Genomic DNA, 17490 nt, shown 5'->3' with positions numbered 1-17490 from the left:
AGTCTCCATTTGCATTGTAATTAAAAAAAGTGTAAAACAAACTTAGTAAGGGAAGAGAGAAACACTAGCACCAGTGAACACCCATTACATTACGTACACCTTCCAATTCCAGAGCCATGTTACTATTTATATGCAAGATGTACCTGAATAAAGGAGAGGGAGTCTCCCTGTTCCAGACTCTGCGCTTCGTGATCTATTAGTATAATCCGTTCCTGTTCCCTGGTTAATGTTTCAGAATAGCTCTTAATCCGCGACAGAGTTCGTAGACCTTCATCATCAATTAATCTCAGGATGTATTCTTCATCTTCTTCCAGCTGCTTTTTTCTGTCGTAGTATCTTTTGGATAGTTTTCTTTTCAGTTCAATGACCTGTGCCTGAAACCAAAACCAGTTCTCATTACAAACTGCCTTTTCATGCAGCTCTTAACCCAAGTACGAATGATCACTTGTAAAAATAACTTCAAATGGTTTCTATTTAAATGAACAAGCAGTAGTTGGAAATAGGGCTTTTATTCCATGTAGCACAGGAGGCTGTGAGGTGATCTTATAGAGGTGTATACGATCATGAGGAGAATGCAAGGTGGCGCAGCGGTAGAGTTGCTGCCTTACAGCACTTGTAGCATCTTGTACAACAGTACAACAGTAACATAACATACAAACTTCTATACTCAATACCCTGACTGATGAAGGTCAGTGTACTGAAAGCCTTCTTGTTTACCCTTTCAGGGACAATGTAGATGGATTCTGAGGTGCCTCTGCTCTAGAACATTCTCCATGTCCTACCATTCACTGTGAAAGTCCTACCCTGGTTTGACAGCAGATTTTGGATAGAAAATTGGCTTTATGGAAGGAAGAAGCAGAGGGTGATGGTGGAAGGTTGTTTTTCAGTCTGGAGGCCTGTGGTGTGCCTCTGTGATCAATGCTGGGCCTGTTGCTGTTTGTCAACGATTTGGATGAGAATATACAAGGCAGGATTAGTAAGTTTGCAGAAGACATTAAAGTAGGTGATAGCATAGATGGTGAAGATGGTTATCAAAAATTACAGGAGGTCTTGATCAGCTGGGCAAGTGGGCAGAAGAATGGCTTAATGGAATTCAATGCAGATACTTGTGAGGTGTTGCATTTTGGAAAGTCAAACTAGGGGAGGATCTTCACAGTGAATGGTATGGCTCTTGGGAATATTGTACAGGAGACATGTAGGAGAACAGGTGCATTGTTCTCCAAAAATGGCATCACAGGTAACAGGGAAGTAAAAGAGGCTTTTGGTACCTTGAATATCATTCAGGGTATTAACTACTGAAGTTGGGATGTTACAGTTATATAAGATGATGGTGAGGCTGCATTTAGAGTAATGTGTTCAGTTTGGTCACCCTGCTATAGTAAGGATGTCATGAATCTGGAATGAGAGCAGAGAAGATATACCGAGGATGTTGCCAGGACCTGAGGGCCTGAGCGAAAGGGAGAGATTTGTCAAGCTTAGACTTTATTCCTTGGAACACATGTGGCTAAGGGGTGATCTTATAGAAGTGTATTAAATCATGAGGGGCATTGACAGGGTGAATACATAGTCTTTTACTCAGGGTAGGAAAATCGAAAACCAGAGGTTATAGGTTTAAGGTGAAGGAAGGAACTACAGATGCTGGTTTGAATCAAAGATAGACACAAAATGCTGGAGTAACTCAACGGGACAGGCAGCATCTCTGGAGAGAAGGAATGGGTGACGTTTAGGGTCAAGACCCTCCTTCAGACTGATGTCATGGGAGTGGGCGGGATAGAGATAGAATGTAGTCAGAGACAGCAAGACTGGTGGGAGAACTGGGAAGGGGGAGGGAATGGAGAGAGAGGGAAAGCAAGTGAGAAGGAATGGGTGACGCTTTGGGTCGAGACCCTTCTTCGGACTGATGTCAGGGGAGGGGAGGTACATAGATAAGGAAGTGTATAGATAAGGAAAGCAAGGTATGAAAACAGAACAAAGGAAATGGAGAATAGATCATTGTTAGTTGGGAGAAGGGAACAAATCAAACAGATAAAGTGTAGTCGGAGACAGTAAGATTGGTCAGAGAACTGGTAAGGGGGAGGGGATGGAGAGAGAGAGAGAAAGCAAGGGCTACTTGAAGTTAATGTTCATATCTCCGGGGTGTAAACTACCCAAGCAAAATATGTGCTGTTCCTCCAATTTGCGCTGGGCCTCACTTTGACAATGGAAGAGGCCCAGGACAGAAAGGTCAGTGTGGGAATGGGAGGGGGAGTTAAAGTGTTTAGCAACTGAGAGATCAGGTTGGTTTTGGCGGACTGAGCGGAGGTGAACAGGCTCGGTGATTGTCTTGCTAAATATCGGCGAGACCAAGTGCAGGTTTTGCTGAAACACCTCTGCTCAGTTACATTTGATCCCCTCGTCGAATTATTGATGTAGATTGTGAACAACTGGGGCCCAGCCCGCATTCCTCCAGCACCTTTGCAACAGAGCCCACCACCCCTAAAGTTATTCACTTTGTCACCACGTCATACAGCTCAGAAACAAGCCCTTCAGTCATACTCATTTTTCCACATCAAGATGACCCATCGAAGCTAGTTCCATTTGTCCACTTTTGGCCCATATTAGAAACATAGAAACATAGAAAATAGGTGCAGGAGTAGGCCATTCGGCCCTTCGAGCCTGCACCGCCATTCGATATGATCATGGCTGATCATCCAACTCAGTATCCTGTACCTGCCTTCTCTCCATACCCCCTGATCCCTTTAGCCACAAGGGCCACATCTAACTCCCTCTTAAATATAGCCATTGAACTGGCCTCAACTACCTTCTGTGGCAGAGAATTCCACAGATTCACCACTCTTGGGCGGGAGAAGTTGCCATGTGGAAGCTCCGAAAAGGGACCCGCGGGCTCCTGGTGTCACCGTCCACCAGACCAGCGGCTGGAGCGTCCGAATCTCCGGGGTCGGGCCGCAGCAGCGAGCCACCACAGCTCCTCCCGTTCCGAACTCGGTCAGCTCCACGATGGTGGGTAAGTCCGCAGGCTCCGTGACTGGGGCCCCAGGTCGTTTCGGTTGGAGGCCGTTCCACGGTGTTAGGCCCCAACGACAACGGAGACCCGACAGAGAAAATGTTGGGTCCTCCGTACAGGGAAAAGATTTTAAAAGTTTTCCCACCACCCCCCCCCCCCCCCCCCCCACACACACATACCCAGTTAAAAAAACCGCTATAACTACACTCAAACGAGACAAGAAAATAAAAAAAGCCAGAAGGATTGCAGAGGCCGCTGCGACGTGGGTCTGTCCAAATGTCACATTAGTAGTCCTTGTTTGCTGTCCATTAACTCATCTACAATCCACACCAGCATTTTATGGACATAAGCTATAATTTTATTTAATAATCACCTGTGTGTCACCAAATTAGAGGTATTTTAAAAGTGCAGATATTGGTTTGCCCTTATCTATTATACTCAAACAATTTCAACAGATTTGTCAAATATGATTTCCCTTTCATTTATCCATGCCTTGTCTCCCACATCCTAACAATATTTTTCCAGTGCCCTGATGAAATTTCCTACATATTTACATTTCAGCTACTGGCTAACTGGTCTGTAGTTCCTTGCTTCTCTCTCTCTCTTTGGAAGAAGGGAATTATGTCTATCCAGGCTGTGGGAATAATTTTACAATCTTAGGAAGTTTGAAAAATGACCACCAATGTATCCACTATCTCCATAACCAGCAGAATATCAATCCCCAGCTACAAGGAATTTATCTTTTTCTCTTGCATTAGTTTTGTCTGAACTAGTTTTTCATTATTGCTCTTATCTTCCAGCTTCGAATTTACTCTCACCCTGCACCTCTCCGCTATTTCTGGGATATTTTACAAAAGACAGTGACAAATATTTGTTTAATATCTCTGCCATATCCTTACTATCCAATCCATGTTCTCATTTCTTAGTTTGCTAGGAACCTTTTATTAATCTCTTCCTTTCCATGTGGCTATGAAAGATCAACTAATTTTACTTTTCTCAGTAGCCTGTCTTCATATTCTAGTTTCCCATTCCTATCAATACCTTGGCTGCTAAATACTGCTAAATTCTGAAATTATCTCGCTCCTTGCCTCACTTTTATTTTTAACTTTGATCTGATACTGATATTAATTCCCTTGAGACCAAGTGCCGCATCAATTTCCAGCTTATATTTTATTTTAAATGAAAACATTATTTTGAAAACCAAGAAGACTAGATTGGGTAGACGCACAGAGTCTCTTGCCAGGAGTAGGAGAAATCGTGGACCAGAGGACATAGATTTATGGTGAAGGGGAAAAGATTTTATAGGATTTAAAAGGCGCATGATGGCGCAGTGGTAGAGTTGCTGCCTTATGCCCCTGTCCCACTTAGGAAACCTGAACGGAAACATCTAGAGACTTTGCGCCCCACACAAGGTTTCCGTGAGGTTCCCGGAGGTTGCAGGTGGTTGCCGGAGGTTGCAGGAAGTGGAAGCAGGTAGGGAGACTGACAAAAATCTCTGAGAGCCGCACGGAAACCTTGGGTGGGGCGCAAAGTCTCCAGAGGTTTCCGTTCAGGTCTCCTAAGTGGGACAGGGGCATTACAGCGCCAGAGATCCGGGTTCGATCCTGACTACGGGTGCTGTCTGTACGGAGTTTGTACGTTCTCCGCGTGACCTGTGTGGGTTTTCTCTGAGATCTTCGGTTTTCTCCCACACTCCAGAGATGTACAGGTTTGTAGGTTAATTGGCTTTGTGTATGTGTAAATTGTCCCTAGTGTGTGTAGGAAGGTGTAAATGTGTGGGGATCGCTGGTCGGACTGCACTCGGTGGGCCGAAGGGCCTGTTTCTGTGCTGTATCTCTGAACTAAACTAATTTGAGGGGTAACTTTTTCACTCAAAGGATGGTGGGTGTATGGGAAGAGCTGCAAGAGGAGGTAGTTGAGGCAGAGACTATCGCAATGTTTAAGAAACAATTAAACAGGTACACGGATAGGATAGGTTTAGAGGGATATGGGCCAAAAAGCAGGCAGGTGGGACTCGTATGGCTGGGACATGTTGGGCAAGTTCAATTCAGTTTAGTTTATTGTCACATGTACCGAGGTACAGTGAAAAGCTTTTGATGCATGCTAACCAGTCAGTAGAAAGACAATACATTATTACAATCGATCCATTTACAGTGTATAGATATATGATAAGGTAATAACGTTTAGTGAATGGATAAATGAAAGAAAAATCATATTTGACAAATCTGTTGGAATTGTTTGAGTTAGTAGATAAGGGGAAATGAATATCTGCACTTTTAAAGCCAGCAAAGTTCGATCAAGGATAGTCCGAGGGTCATCAAAGTTGGGCTGAGTGGTCTGTTTCCAAGCTGTATGACTCTTTGACGGTGTATTATTTCTTTAAAAGTTAGCCATTGTTAGTTTACTGTCGGGCCTTTTGATGTAGTTTCCGATTCCGATTTAAGGTGCTGGGTTACTCACGCAGTCAGAAGGAAGAGATCCTTCTAGCTGCTGCCCTGAGACAGCTGTACATCATGGTGTGGATGCTGGTTCACCAGCAGCTTAGATGGGATTTCACACGGCTCTATTGCAGCCCTGGGTGGAGTGTGCATGTGATTGTCATCTTGAAGCCAAATCCTGAACCCTTGGTGATAGATGGAACAGAGACACTGCTGGTAAAGCTGCTGCCTCACAATCGTAACCTTGGGTGCTGTCTGTGTGGAGTTTTCCTCACGTGCTCACGTTTCCTCCCACATCCCAAGGACATGCAGATTAGTGGATTACTTGGCTGCTGAAATTTGCCCCCAGCGTGGAGTTGAGGGTGAGAATTTGGGGGGAGTTGAAGAGGATGAGTAGAGAAGTAATAACAGGATTAACAATGGATCAGTGTAAATGGGTGGATGATCAGGGCAGACTCAGTGGGCTGAAGAACCCGAGTCCATACAATATATCTCTCGGACAATACAGTGGCCGTTAGTTAACACGCATTTATCTCTAATTGTGCCACAAAATCATTTATTCCAATTCACCCACAAAACCTCACGGATTCAAATAAAGAGCCTTTGATTTTGACTTTTTAAAACCACTTTCTCGTCTGTGATCCTATTTGCAGTCCAACTGGGGCATTGATCAGAATGACAAGTTTTTGATGGATTTTGCTTTTAAGCTCTGGCTCCAGGTAGAGTGATTTAGCGGAAACAGGCCAACAGTGGCATCATTGAAATATCTGAGAGATTATTGGACTCTCGGGTGTGATCAACTGAGATGACAGCACAAGAAGTCCCATATATAAAAAAAGTATAATTATGATCCAGGAATCCCATGGAGCTCCTAAATATATGATGTTTGGAGCTCCAACCATCTGGGAAGGATTTTTTCATCATGCTTCCTAGGTTCACTGCAGGTGTTCATTTTCACTTACATTTGCCTTTCCCAGAAGAGTAAATAATTTTGATTAGGATCAGTGATACGGGTGATTGAATTCTCTCGGCTTGGCCACTGGGTGTTAGGCCTGGCTCTGAGTCACAGCCAGGAAGGGAAAGACCAGACATAGCTATAGTGATAGGAGACCCGTTAGGTAGGGCCACGGTAGTGGCAAACAATACACCAGATGATGTGTTGCCTCCCTGGTGCCAGGGTCCAGGATGTCACAGAGTGGTTGCAGGCACATTGTCAAGAGGAGAAGGGGGGTGGGGGTAGGAGGGACAAGCAGCCGGGATATTGTGCAAAGTGGCACAAATGACATTGGTAGGAAAAGGGATGATGTCCTGCAAAGTGATTATAGGGAGTAGGCAGATTAAAAAGCCGGATGCTGAGGATAGGTATTTCCAGATTACTCCCAGTGCCACGTGCTAGTGAGCAGAGGAATAGGGAGATAGGATAGATTAATGCACGGCTCAGGAGTTAGTACAGGGAGAAGGGATTCAGATTTTTAGATCACTGGGATGTCTCCTGGGACAGAGGCTCCCTGTACAAGAGGGGTAGATGGCATCTGAACTGGAGGGTATCAAAATCCATGCATAATCATAGTGATACAGCGTGGAAACAGGCCACTCAGCCTAACTTGCCCACACCGACCAACATGGCCCATCTAGTTCCACCAGCCTGCATCTGGCCCATATCGCTTTAAACCTATCCTATCCATGTACCTGTCTAAATGTGTCTAAAACATTGTGATAGTTCCTGCCCCAACTACCTCCTCCGGCAGCTTGTTCTATACACCTACCACTATAAGATCACCCCTCACCCGTCTGCGCTCCAAGGAATAAAGCCCTAGCCTGCACAGTCACTTGAATCCTGGCAACATCCTGGTAAATCTTCTCGGAACATATTCAAGCTTGCAGGGAGGTTTTCCAGTGCTACTCAGGAGAGTTTAAACTAGAGAGGAACCAGAGTAGTGATTCAGAAATTGGAAGGAGTGACGGAAGGGTAGAGGTTAGGACCAGTAAGTCTCAAAGATGGACAGGCAAGTGAAGGAATATGGTGACGCTGATCGGCTGAAGTGTGACCATTTCAATGCAAGGAGTATTGTGGAGAAAGCACAATAACCTAGAGCCTGGATCAATGCTTGGGACGATGATGTTGTGGCAAGAGGGAGAGGACTGACAGCTCAGTGTTTTTGATGTTTCAGGCGTGATTAAGATGGTGGCAAAAGAGGTGGAGGAGTTGTGCTGCTAATCAGGGAGACTGTAATGGCGGCACTCAGAGAGGACATACTGGAGGGTTCCTCCTCCAGGAAAGGTGCACGGACTCTAATGGGATTGTACAATAGGCCCCTGCCCACCCCTCCCCCCCCCCCCCCCCCCCCCACCCCCCCCCCCCCCCCCCCCTCCCCCCCCATCTCACCATAAACCCATGTCCTCTGGTTCTCCATTACCCTTCTCTGGGTAAAATACTCTTTTCATTTGCTCTCATGATCTTATAATCTCTATAAGATCACCCCTCATCCTCCTGCGCTCCAATAAATAAAATCCTAGCCTACTCAACCTCTTCCTATGGCTCAGGCACTCGACTTCTGGCCCTGAACACAATACTATAAATGTGGTCTCACAACTACGACATGACCTCCTAAATTCAATACTCAGTACTCTGACAGATGAAGGCTAATGTGCCGAAAGGCTTCTTGAACGCCCTATCTATCTGTGATGCCACTTTCAATGTACTATGCACCTGCACTCTGAGACCCCTCTGCTCTACAACACTCCCAGAGGCCTACCATTCACTGTGTAGGTCCTGCCCATGTTAGACTTCACCTGAATGCAACACCTCACACTTCTCTGTATCCATCAACCATTCCTCAGTCCACCTGCCCAATCGATCAAGATCCTGCTGCAATTTTTGACAACCATCTCCACTAACTACAATACCACCCACTTTTGAGTCATCTCCAAACTTACTTATCATTGTTATAGGAAGGAACTGCAAATGCTGCTTTAAACCAGAGATAGATACAACATGCTGGAATAACTCACCAGGACAGGCAGCATCTCTGGATAGAAGGATTGGGTGACGTTTCGGGTCGAGACCCTCGACTCTGAAGAAGGGTCTTAACTTGAAACATCACCCATCCCTTCTGTCCAGAGATACTGCCTGTCCCGCTGAGTTACTCCAGCATTTTGGGTCTATCTTTAACTTACTAATCATGCCCTGTACGTTCTAATCCAAATCATTGATATAGATGATAAACAGCAATGGACCCAACAACGAACCCTGAGGCACACCATTAGTCACAGACCTCCAGTCTGAAAAACAACCTTCCACCATCACCCATTACTTCATTCCATGAAGCCAATTTTCTATCCATTCAGCTATCTCTCCTTGGATCCCATGCGATCTAATCTTCAAGAGCAGCCTACCATGAGGAACCTTGTCAAATGCTTTACTGAAATCCATGTATACATCTACAACACTGCCCTCATTGATGTTTTTGGTCACAAATGCAAAAATTAGATTTGTGAGACATGATCTCCCATGTACAAAACCGTGCTGGTTATACCCTTATCAACGTTTGTCCATCCAAATGCATGTATATCTTTTCCCTCGGAATATTCTCTGGTAATTTTCTGACCACAGATGTTAGGCTCACTGGCTTGTAGTTCCTAGGCTTTACCCTGCAGCCGTTCTGAAAAGGCACCACATTTGCCATCCTTCAGTCTTCCGGCAACTCACCCATATTTAATGATCTCATAAATCTCAGCCAGGGCACCTCTCTAGCTTCTGGGGCTCTTGAACATTGATCAGGCCCGAGAGATTTGTCAACCTTCATACACATATGCTAATGTTCCATTATTTAAGAAGGCAAGTAGAGAGAATCCAGCGCATTATAGGCCCGTGAAGCCCGAGTCAGTGGTAGGAGGTCTTGGAGAGGATTCTACAGGATAGGATTTTCTTCCATTTGGAAGAGAATGGGTTGATTATGGATAATCAGCATAGCTTTGTACATGGCAGGTCATGTCTTACTAACTTGATCGAGTTTTTTGAGTTGAGGAAGGTGATCGATGAGGATAGGGAAGTGGATTGTGGTGGAAGGACAATATTCAGGCTGGAGGTCTGTGGCCAGTGGAGTTCCGCAGGGATATGTGTGGGGGGACCTCTGCAGTTTGCAATATATATAAATAAGTTGGACGTAAACGTAGACAGGTTGGTGACATCAAGATTGCTGGGGTTGCAGGCTGTCAAGTTATGCTGTGGGATATTGATTAGAAATAGGTGGCAATATGGCCAATGGAGTTTAATTCGAGCAAGTGTAATGTGTTACACCTTGGGAGGTCAAATGTAAGAGGAAAATATACAATTAATGGCTTGAACCTTAACAGAATTAATATACATTATTATTATTTATCTGATACGTTGGAGCTCCGCTCGGGCAGTGTGCCTGAAATTTCATTGTATGTATTTACAATGACAATAAAATGTATTATTATTATTATTATTATTATTATTATTATTATTATTATTATTATTATTATTATTATTATTATTATTATTATTATTATTATTATTATTATTATTATTATTATTATGATGTTTCGAAGAAGGCATACGTTCCGCTTACTTTCCTAGGTCGGCATAAGGATTAGGAAATCATGATGTCATTTTATAGGACTTTGGTTCAACTGCATTTGGAGTATTGAATGCAGCTCTGGTCACCCCATTACAGGAAGGATGTGGAGGCTTTGGAAAGGGTGCAGCGGAGGTTTACCAGAATAATGGCTGGAATTACAGGATATTAGTTACAGTGTGAGGTTGGATGCACCTGGATTGTTTTCACTGAAATGCTGGAATTTGCTGGAGTCCTGACAGGTATATAAAATGATGAGAAGAATAGATAGGATAGACAGTCAGAACCTTTATCCCAGAATGGATACATCAAATTGTAGAGGGCTAAGCTTTAAAGTGAAAGGGGCAAAGTTAAGAGATGTTGGGCGACCATTTTACACAGATGGTGGTGAATGCCTGGGATGCGCTGCTGGGGGTGGTAAATGAGGTAGACACAATAGTGGCATTTAAGAGGCTTTTGGATAGGCATATGGATATGCAGGGAATGGAGGGATATGGATTATGTGCAGGTAGATAAGAGATGGTCTTGCTGTCATGTTCAGCACAGGCATTGTGGGCCGAAGAGCCTGTTCTAGAGCTGTACCCTTCTATGTTCTGTGGGACTAAAGTCCCTCCTTTTCCTTCCTATGTCCACATGATCCAGGCATGTAAGTAAGTCCATTGTCTCTGGTTGCGTTTCAAACGGTGGGTATAATTAGATCTAAGCTGTTCCATCAGTCACATGGGAACCGCTAGTGTGATTCAGATCACACTACACATCATGTAGTTGAAGGTCTCATTCAGCAGGGAGAGAAACCCTGTCTAAATACAATTATATTTTTCTCTACCTTTACATCAGCTTCTGATCTCTTCAAATCATCCTGTTTGATGGAGCAGATCTCTTCCTGAAGTCTTTCAATATCTGTCTTCAAATCTTCCTACAAAAGTAAAGAGGAAGCATTTAAAATAGCTGCATGTATCTGCATAGGATGCTTAACATCAAGCAAAGTCACAGGACTATGTAGCTGTGTATTTGGTCAGATTGATTTAGAAGATAACACCTAATCACAGGTGGAGACAACATGTCTCTCAACAACTTGTCTTTAAACTCAGTTCAGTTTAGTTTATTGTCACGTGTACCGAGGTACAGTGAAAAGCTTTTGTTGGATGCTAACCAGTCAGCGGAAAGACAATATATGATTACAATAAATTCATTTACAGTATGTAGATACATGATAAGGGGATAATGTTTAGTGCAAGGTAAAGCCAGCAAAGTCCAATCAAGGATAGTCCAAGGGTCATCAATGAAGTAGATAGTAGTATAGGACTGCTCTCTGGTTGTGGTAGGATGATTCAATTGCCTAATAACAGCTGAGGAGAAACTGTCCCTGGATCTGGAGGTGTGCATTTTCACACTTCTATACATTTTGCCCGATGGGAAAGTGGAGAAGAGGGAGTGGCCAGGGTGCGACTTGTCTTTGATTATGCTGCTGGCCTTGGTGAGGTAGGAAAAGGTATAATGGGAGTCAATGGAAGGGAGGTTGGTTTGTGTGATGGTCTGGCTTGCGTCCACAATTAGCTGTCATTTCCTGTGGTCCTGGATGGAACTGTTCCCAAACCAAGCTGTGATGCATCCTGTTCAAATGCTTTCCATGGCGCATCTGTAGAAGTTGGTGAGAGTTGTAGGGGACGTGCCGAACTTCCTAAACCTTTTAAAGAAGGCTCCATTCACTTTCTTCAAGTTCAAGGTCTAGCCAAGGGTATTTGCATGGGTCCCAGCCATGCCTGCCTTTTTGTTGGTTACGTCGTACTGTCCTTGTCACAAACATTCACTGGCACCAACCTCCAACTCTTCCTCGACTACATTATCGACTGCATCTGGCCAGCCTCCTGAACCCATGCAGAACTCATTGTTTTCATGAAGTTGACCACTAACTTCCACAGATTCACTTGGACTGTCTCTGACACCTCTCTCCCCTTTCTTCATCTCTCTGGTTTCATCACATGGGGCGGGCAATTGACTGAATCTCCTATACATCCATTTACTCTTGCAGTGATCTGGGCTACACCTCCTCAAACTCAGCCTCTTGCAAATAAACTATCCCCTATTCTGCATTTCACGTGACTGCTGCATCTGTTCCCAAGATGAGACTTTCCACTCTATCATATTGAGCACAGACATTATGGGCCAAAGGGTCCGTTCCACATAGTTCCCTGAAAGTGGCATCGCAGGGAACAATGTGGATGGCGAGGACGGTTTTTGGCAGGGGGTTGGTATAGAAGTTGGGCCATTATGTTACAGTTGTACAAGACATTGCTGAAGCCGTACGGTGAAATATATTCTGTTTTGGTTACTGTGCAATAAGAAAGATACCATTAAGTTGTAAAGGGCATCACAATGGCGCAGCAGTAGAGTTGTTGTCTTACATCGCCAGAGACCCGAGTTCGATCCCGACTACAGGTGCTGACTGAATGTTCTCCCTGTGACCATGTGGGGTTTATCTGGCTTCTCCAGTTTCCTCCCACATTCCAAAGATGTGCAGGTTTGTAGGCTAATTTGCTTCAGAAAATTGTCCCTAGTGTGCAGGATAGAACTGGTATATAGGATAGAACAAGTGTATGGGTGATCACTGCTTGGCGCGGACTCAGTTGGCTAAAGCTCCTGTTTCCACACTGTATCTCTCAACTAAACTATGATGATTTCTGAGAATGTTGCCGGGAATCGAGGATCTGAGCTATGGGGAGTGGGTGGGGAGACTAATACTTTTCCTTCGTGTCATGTGGGGTGCCAAACCCCAACTTCATCGCCTTGTTAAATGGTTCATTACTTTTTTGGGGAATAATACACCTGTACTTTCAGATCTTTCTGTTCTGCAACACTCCTCAGGGGTCTACCATTTACTGTGTAAGTCTTGTCCTGATTTGACATACCAAAATACACCTCACACTTGACAGGGTTGCTGCAGAATGAGCGGAGGGAGGGCTGTACGTTTAGACGGGGTGAGGTTAGAGTAAATAAGGGGAGTGGAAACGTTTACAGAGGAAATTTGTCAGGCACATACAGGTAACTCCCATAGAGGTAAACAAGGATCAAAGATTACAAAGAAATGTGGTTTGTTATGAATCATTGTGAAATTGTAGTATCCATCTACAACTATTGTAACACAAATATTCTAAGATGCTGGAAGAATTTTGGATCAGAGGAGTACCTTTGAGGCCTCTCTTGAAGTGCTTCCCAGATTGTACAAGCCCTGAATAAACCAATTTGTTCGAGACTCTCGAATGAGATTTTTCTTGATCACTGGCTTTGAGGGTACCCGGCGAGGGAGTGGAGCAACTTAGTGGGGGGAGGGTGTGGGAGGAGGGGTGTCCCCCCTCCCACGGTAGGGACATTTTCAAATTTGATGTATGATCGTGTTTTAGTGCATTGTAGAAGTATGATTTCAATGTTTTTTGTTTGAAGTATTTTTAAGAGGTAACTTTTTAAGGAATAACCTTTTCCACACAAAGGGTGGTGGGTGCATGGAACAAGCTGCCAGAGGAGGCAGCTCTATCCCAACATTTAAGAAGCAGTTAGACTCTTACACACGGATAGGACAGGTTTGGAGAGATATGGACCAAAAGCAGGTAGTGTAGCTGGGACATGTTGGCGGGTGTGGGCAAGTTGCGCCGAAGGGCCTGTTTTCACACTGTATCACTCTATGACTACATTATACCTCCACCATGCATGAATGCTTCAAAATCAAGTGGCCGGGTTTTATTGCCATTTACTCAAGCATAGAAACATAGAAAATAGATGCAGGAATAGGCCATTCGGCCATTCGAGCCAGCACTGCCATTCAATATGATCATGGCTGTTCATCTAAAATCACTCTTTCCTGTTTTTCCCCCATATCCTTTGATTTCGCTAGCCCCAAGAACTAAATGTAACTCTCTCTTGAAAACATCCAGTGAATTGGCCTCCACTGCCTTCTGTGGCAGAGAATTCCACAGATTGAAAACTTTCTGGGTGAAGAAAGTTTGTCCTCATCTCGGTCTTAAATGGCCTACCCCTTATTCTTAAACTGTGTTTTTCAAGTTCAAGTTCAAGTTCAAGTGAGTTTATTGTCATGTGTCCCTGTATAGGACAATGACATTCTTGCTTTGCTTCAGCACACAGAACATAGTAGGCATTTACTACAAAACAGATAAGTGTGTCCATATACCATGATACAAATATATACACACATGAATAAATAAACGGATAAAGTGCAAATAACAGAAAATGGGTTATCAGAGTTTTGTCCGAGCCAGGTTTAATACCCTGATGGCTGTGGGGAAGTAGCTATTCCTGAACCTGGTTGTTGCAGTCTTCAGGCTCCTGTACCTTCTACCTGAAGGTAGCAGGGAGATGAGTGTGTGGCCAGGATGGTGTGGGTCTTTGATGATACTGCCAGCCTTTTTGAGGCAGCGACTGCGATAAATCCCCTCGATGGAAGGAAGGTCAGAGCCGATGATGGACTGGGCAGTGTTTACTACTTTTTGTAGTCCTTTCCTCTCCAGGGCGCTCAAATTGCCGAACCAAGCCACGATGCAACCGGTCAGCATGCTCTCTACTGTGCACCTGTAGAAGTTAGAGAGAGTCTTCCTTGACAAACCGATTCTCCGTAATCTTCTCAGGAAGTAGAGGCACTGATGACCTTCCTTGATAATGGCATTAGTGTTCTCGGACCAGGAAAGATCTTCAGAGATGTGCACGCCCAGGAATTTGAAGCTCTTGACCCTTTCAACCATCGACCCGTTGATATAAATGGGGCTGTGGGTCTCCCTCCTACTCCTTACAAAGTCCACAATCAGTTCCTTGGTTTTGCTGGTGTTGAGGGCCAGGTTATTGCGCTGGCACCATATGGACAGTTGCTCGATCTCTCTTCTATACTCTGACTCATCCCCATCAGTGATACGCCCCACAAGTGGTGTCGTCAGCGAACTTGATGATGGAGTTCGCTCCGTGATTGGCTATGCAGTCATGGGTATAGAGTGAGTACAGCAGAGGGCTGAGCACGCAGCCTTGAGGTGCTCCCGTGCTGATTGTTATCGAGGCTGACACATTTCCACCAATACGAACAGACTGTGGTCTGTGAATGAGGAAGTCGAGGTTCCAATTGCAGAGGGAAGCACAGAGACCCAGTTCTGCGAGTTTGGTAACCAGCTTGGAGGGGATGATTGTGTTAAATGCCGAGCTGTAATCGATGAATAACAGCCTGACATATGAGTTTTTGTTGTCCAAGTGGTCCAGAGCGGAGTGGAGGGCTAGCGAGATCGCTTCCACCGTTGATCTGTTGTGGCGGTATGCGAACTGCAGTGGGTCTAGGTTTTTGTCGAGGTAGGAGTTGATTTGCTCCATGATCAACCTCTCAAAGCACTTCATCACCACCGGCGTTAGTGCCACTGGTCGATGAAGTGATTCCAGAGTGGTGAATCTCTGAAATTCTCTGCCACATGGGTTGTTGAGGCCAGTTCATTGGTTATATTTAAGAGGGAGTTAAATGTGGCCCTTGTGGCTAAAGGTATCAGGGGGTATGGAAAGAAGGCAGGTACAGGATACTGAGTTGGATGATCAGCCATGATCATATTGAATGGCGGTGCAGGCTCAAAGGGCCGAATGGCCTACTCCTGCACCTATTTTCTATGTTTCTATGTGTGACCCCTGGTTCTGAACTCCCCCAACATCGGGAACATTTTTTCTGCAGTTACAGTAAGTGAAAATCTAGCAGGCAAGCAGGATGCTTTCTCCAACCACCCCCATTCGAAGGCCACTATCTTCCACCGTTTCTATCCAGTGCTTGGTACTTACTTCCAGCAGCCACTGGTTATCCTCCAGGATGCACCGAGCCATAGCCTGGTCCATGCCGGTCACCTGGGCGAATTCGGCACAGAGACTATCTCGGCCGCGGCCAGGGCCGGATTTAGATGAAGAGGCTGTTCCATTTGTGAGCCCCCCCCAATCCCCAACCCCCACTACTAGATGAAGATGGTCCACCAGATTGACAACGATTTGCAGCCGAGCGTGACCAATGAGATAAGGGGCTGGAAAGATGCACTATTTATTTATTTATTTATTTATTGCCAGTGCTCGTGTCGAGTTATCGGCTTAAAACACTATTATTCTGAAATGGGGGGGAAGGAAAATTACTGAAGGGTTGTTTAGTGACAGCATATGTAAGAAAGGCATATGACAGTGTCAAAAATATTATACACCATGCATGAGTGTTGGCAGCTCTGCTCAACGTCAGGAAACATCTGGATTTCTAAAGATTTGTGGACAGATGCATGGACAGCAAAGTTTCACAGAGAGATGTGGGCTAAGTGTAGGTACATTTGACTAATCCAGAATGTTAACTTGGTCAGCATGATCAAGTTGGGCCAAAAGGCCAATTTCCATGTGACCTTATGAGTCTAATAGTGAACAAATCTAAATAACGCAAAGCACATAGCCACAAACACAGAACAGGGCAAGCAACAAAGTTTAATCTCCACTATCTGCTTTGACTGGGCATCGTATCAGGGCGACAACGCGGCGCAGCAGCAGAGTTGCTGTCTCACAGCGCCAGAGACCTGGGTTCCGGGTTCGATCCTGACTGCGGGCGCTGTCTGAACGGAGTTTGTATGTTCTCCCCGTGACCGCTTGGGTTTTCTCCGAGCAATTGAATTGGCTCCAGGTTAATGTAAATTGTCCCCCGTATGTGGATCGCTGGTCGGTGCGGACTCACAGCGCCAGAGACCTGGGTTCCGGTATCTCTAAACTAAACGCTCTAATTAATGGTGATATTCAACTGTAAAATGCTCCCACAGTGTATTGTGCCACGTACCTTAATTGTAGCTTGTGCCTGATCCAGACTCAGTAGTGTATGGGATTGATGTTTCTCTGTTATGCAGGAGTCACACACACACACGTCATGCTTTTTACAGTAGAACAGTAGAGGTCTCTTGTGCTCAAGGCAATGCCTTTCTGTCATAGGTTCCATTAGGGTGTGATCGGCGTAAACTGCTCCAATTAACTTCAGTTTTATGTTCAGAGAACAAACAGCTGTTTCACATTTCAGACATGTCCTCGCAGTTTGGATTGTGTTCTTCAGACAACGATCACACTGACATAGGCACAGCACTAGACAGGAAATAGGAAGTCAAGTCCTTATAAATATTTAACAGAGGGCGTGGCAATGTGGTCACCACTATAACTCAGTCAAGTTAAACATGAGCAGCTCTTAGCAGTTCATAACAAAAAGAGGAAAACCAAGTTTGCAATTTTATAATATAGAGACGGAATAGTCATACAGCATGGAAACAAGCCCTCTAAATGCTGATCAAAATGCCCCATCTACACTAGTCCTACCTGCCTGCATTTAGGATATACGTTAATGTGAGAGGGGAAAGATTTAATAAGAACTTGAGTCACAGAGAGTCATCGAGTCATACAGCACAAAAATAGG

At 44.7% G+C, this 17490-nt stretch overlaps 1 protein-coding gene across 1 annotated transcript in view; it reads right to left on the bottom strand.

Moving 5' to 3' along the window:
- LOC116978696 (E3 ubiquitin-protein ligase TRIM21-like) overlaps positions 1-17165 on the bottom strand; it is a 37901-nt gene extending 20736 nt beyond the window's left edge. The window contains exons 1-3 of the mRNA XM_033030014.1: positions 16870-17165; positions 10870-10959; positions 144-374 (exon numbers count right to left, since the gene is read on the bottom strand). Of these exons, the coding sequence (XP_032885905.1) occupies positions 144-374; positions 10870-10959; positions 16870-17025 (477 nt within the window). The 5' untranslated portion in view covers positions 17026-17165. The remainder of the gene's footprint in view (positions 1-143; positions 375-10869; positions 10960-16869) is intronic.
- Positions 17166-17490: the final 325 nt, after the last annotated feature.

The sequence above is a fragment of the Amblyraja radiata genome, chromosome 11 (genome assembly GCF_010909765.2).
Source record: "Amblyraja radiata isolate CabotCenter1 chromosome 11, sAmbRad1.1.pri, whole genome shotgun sequence".
Taxonomy (NCBI): Eukaryota; Metazoa; Chordata; class Chondrichthyes; order Rajiformes; family Rajidae; genus Amblyraja; species Amblyraja radiata.
This window is presented reverse-complemented; position numbering and strand designations above follow the sequence as displayed.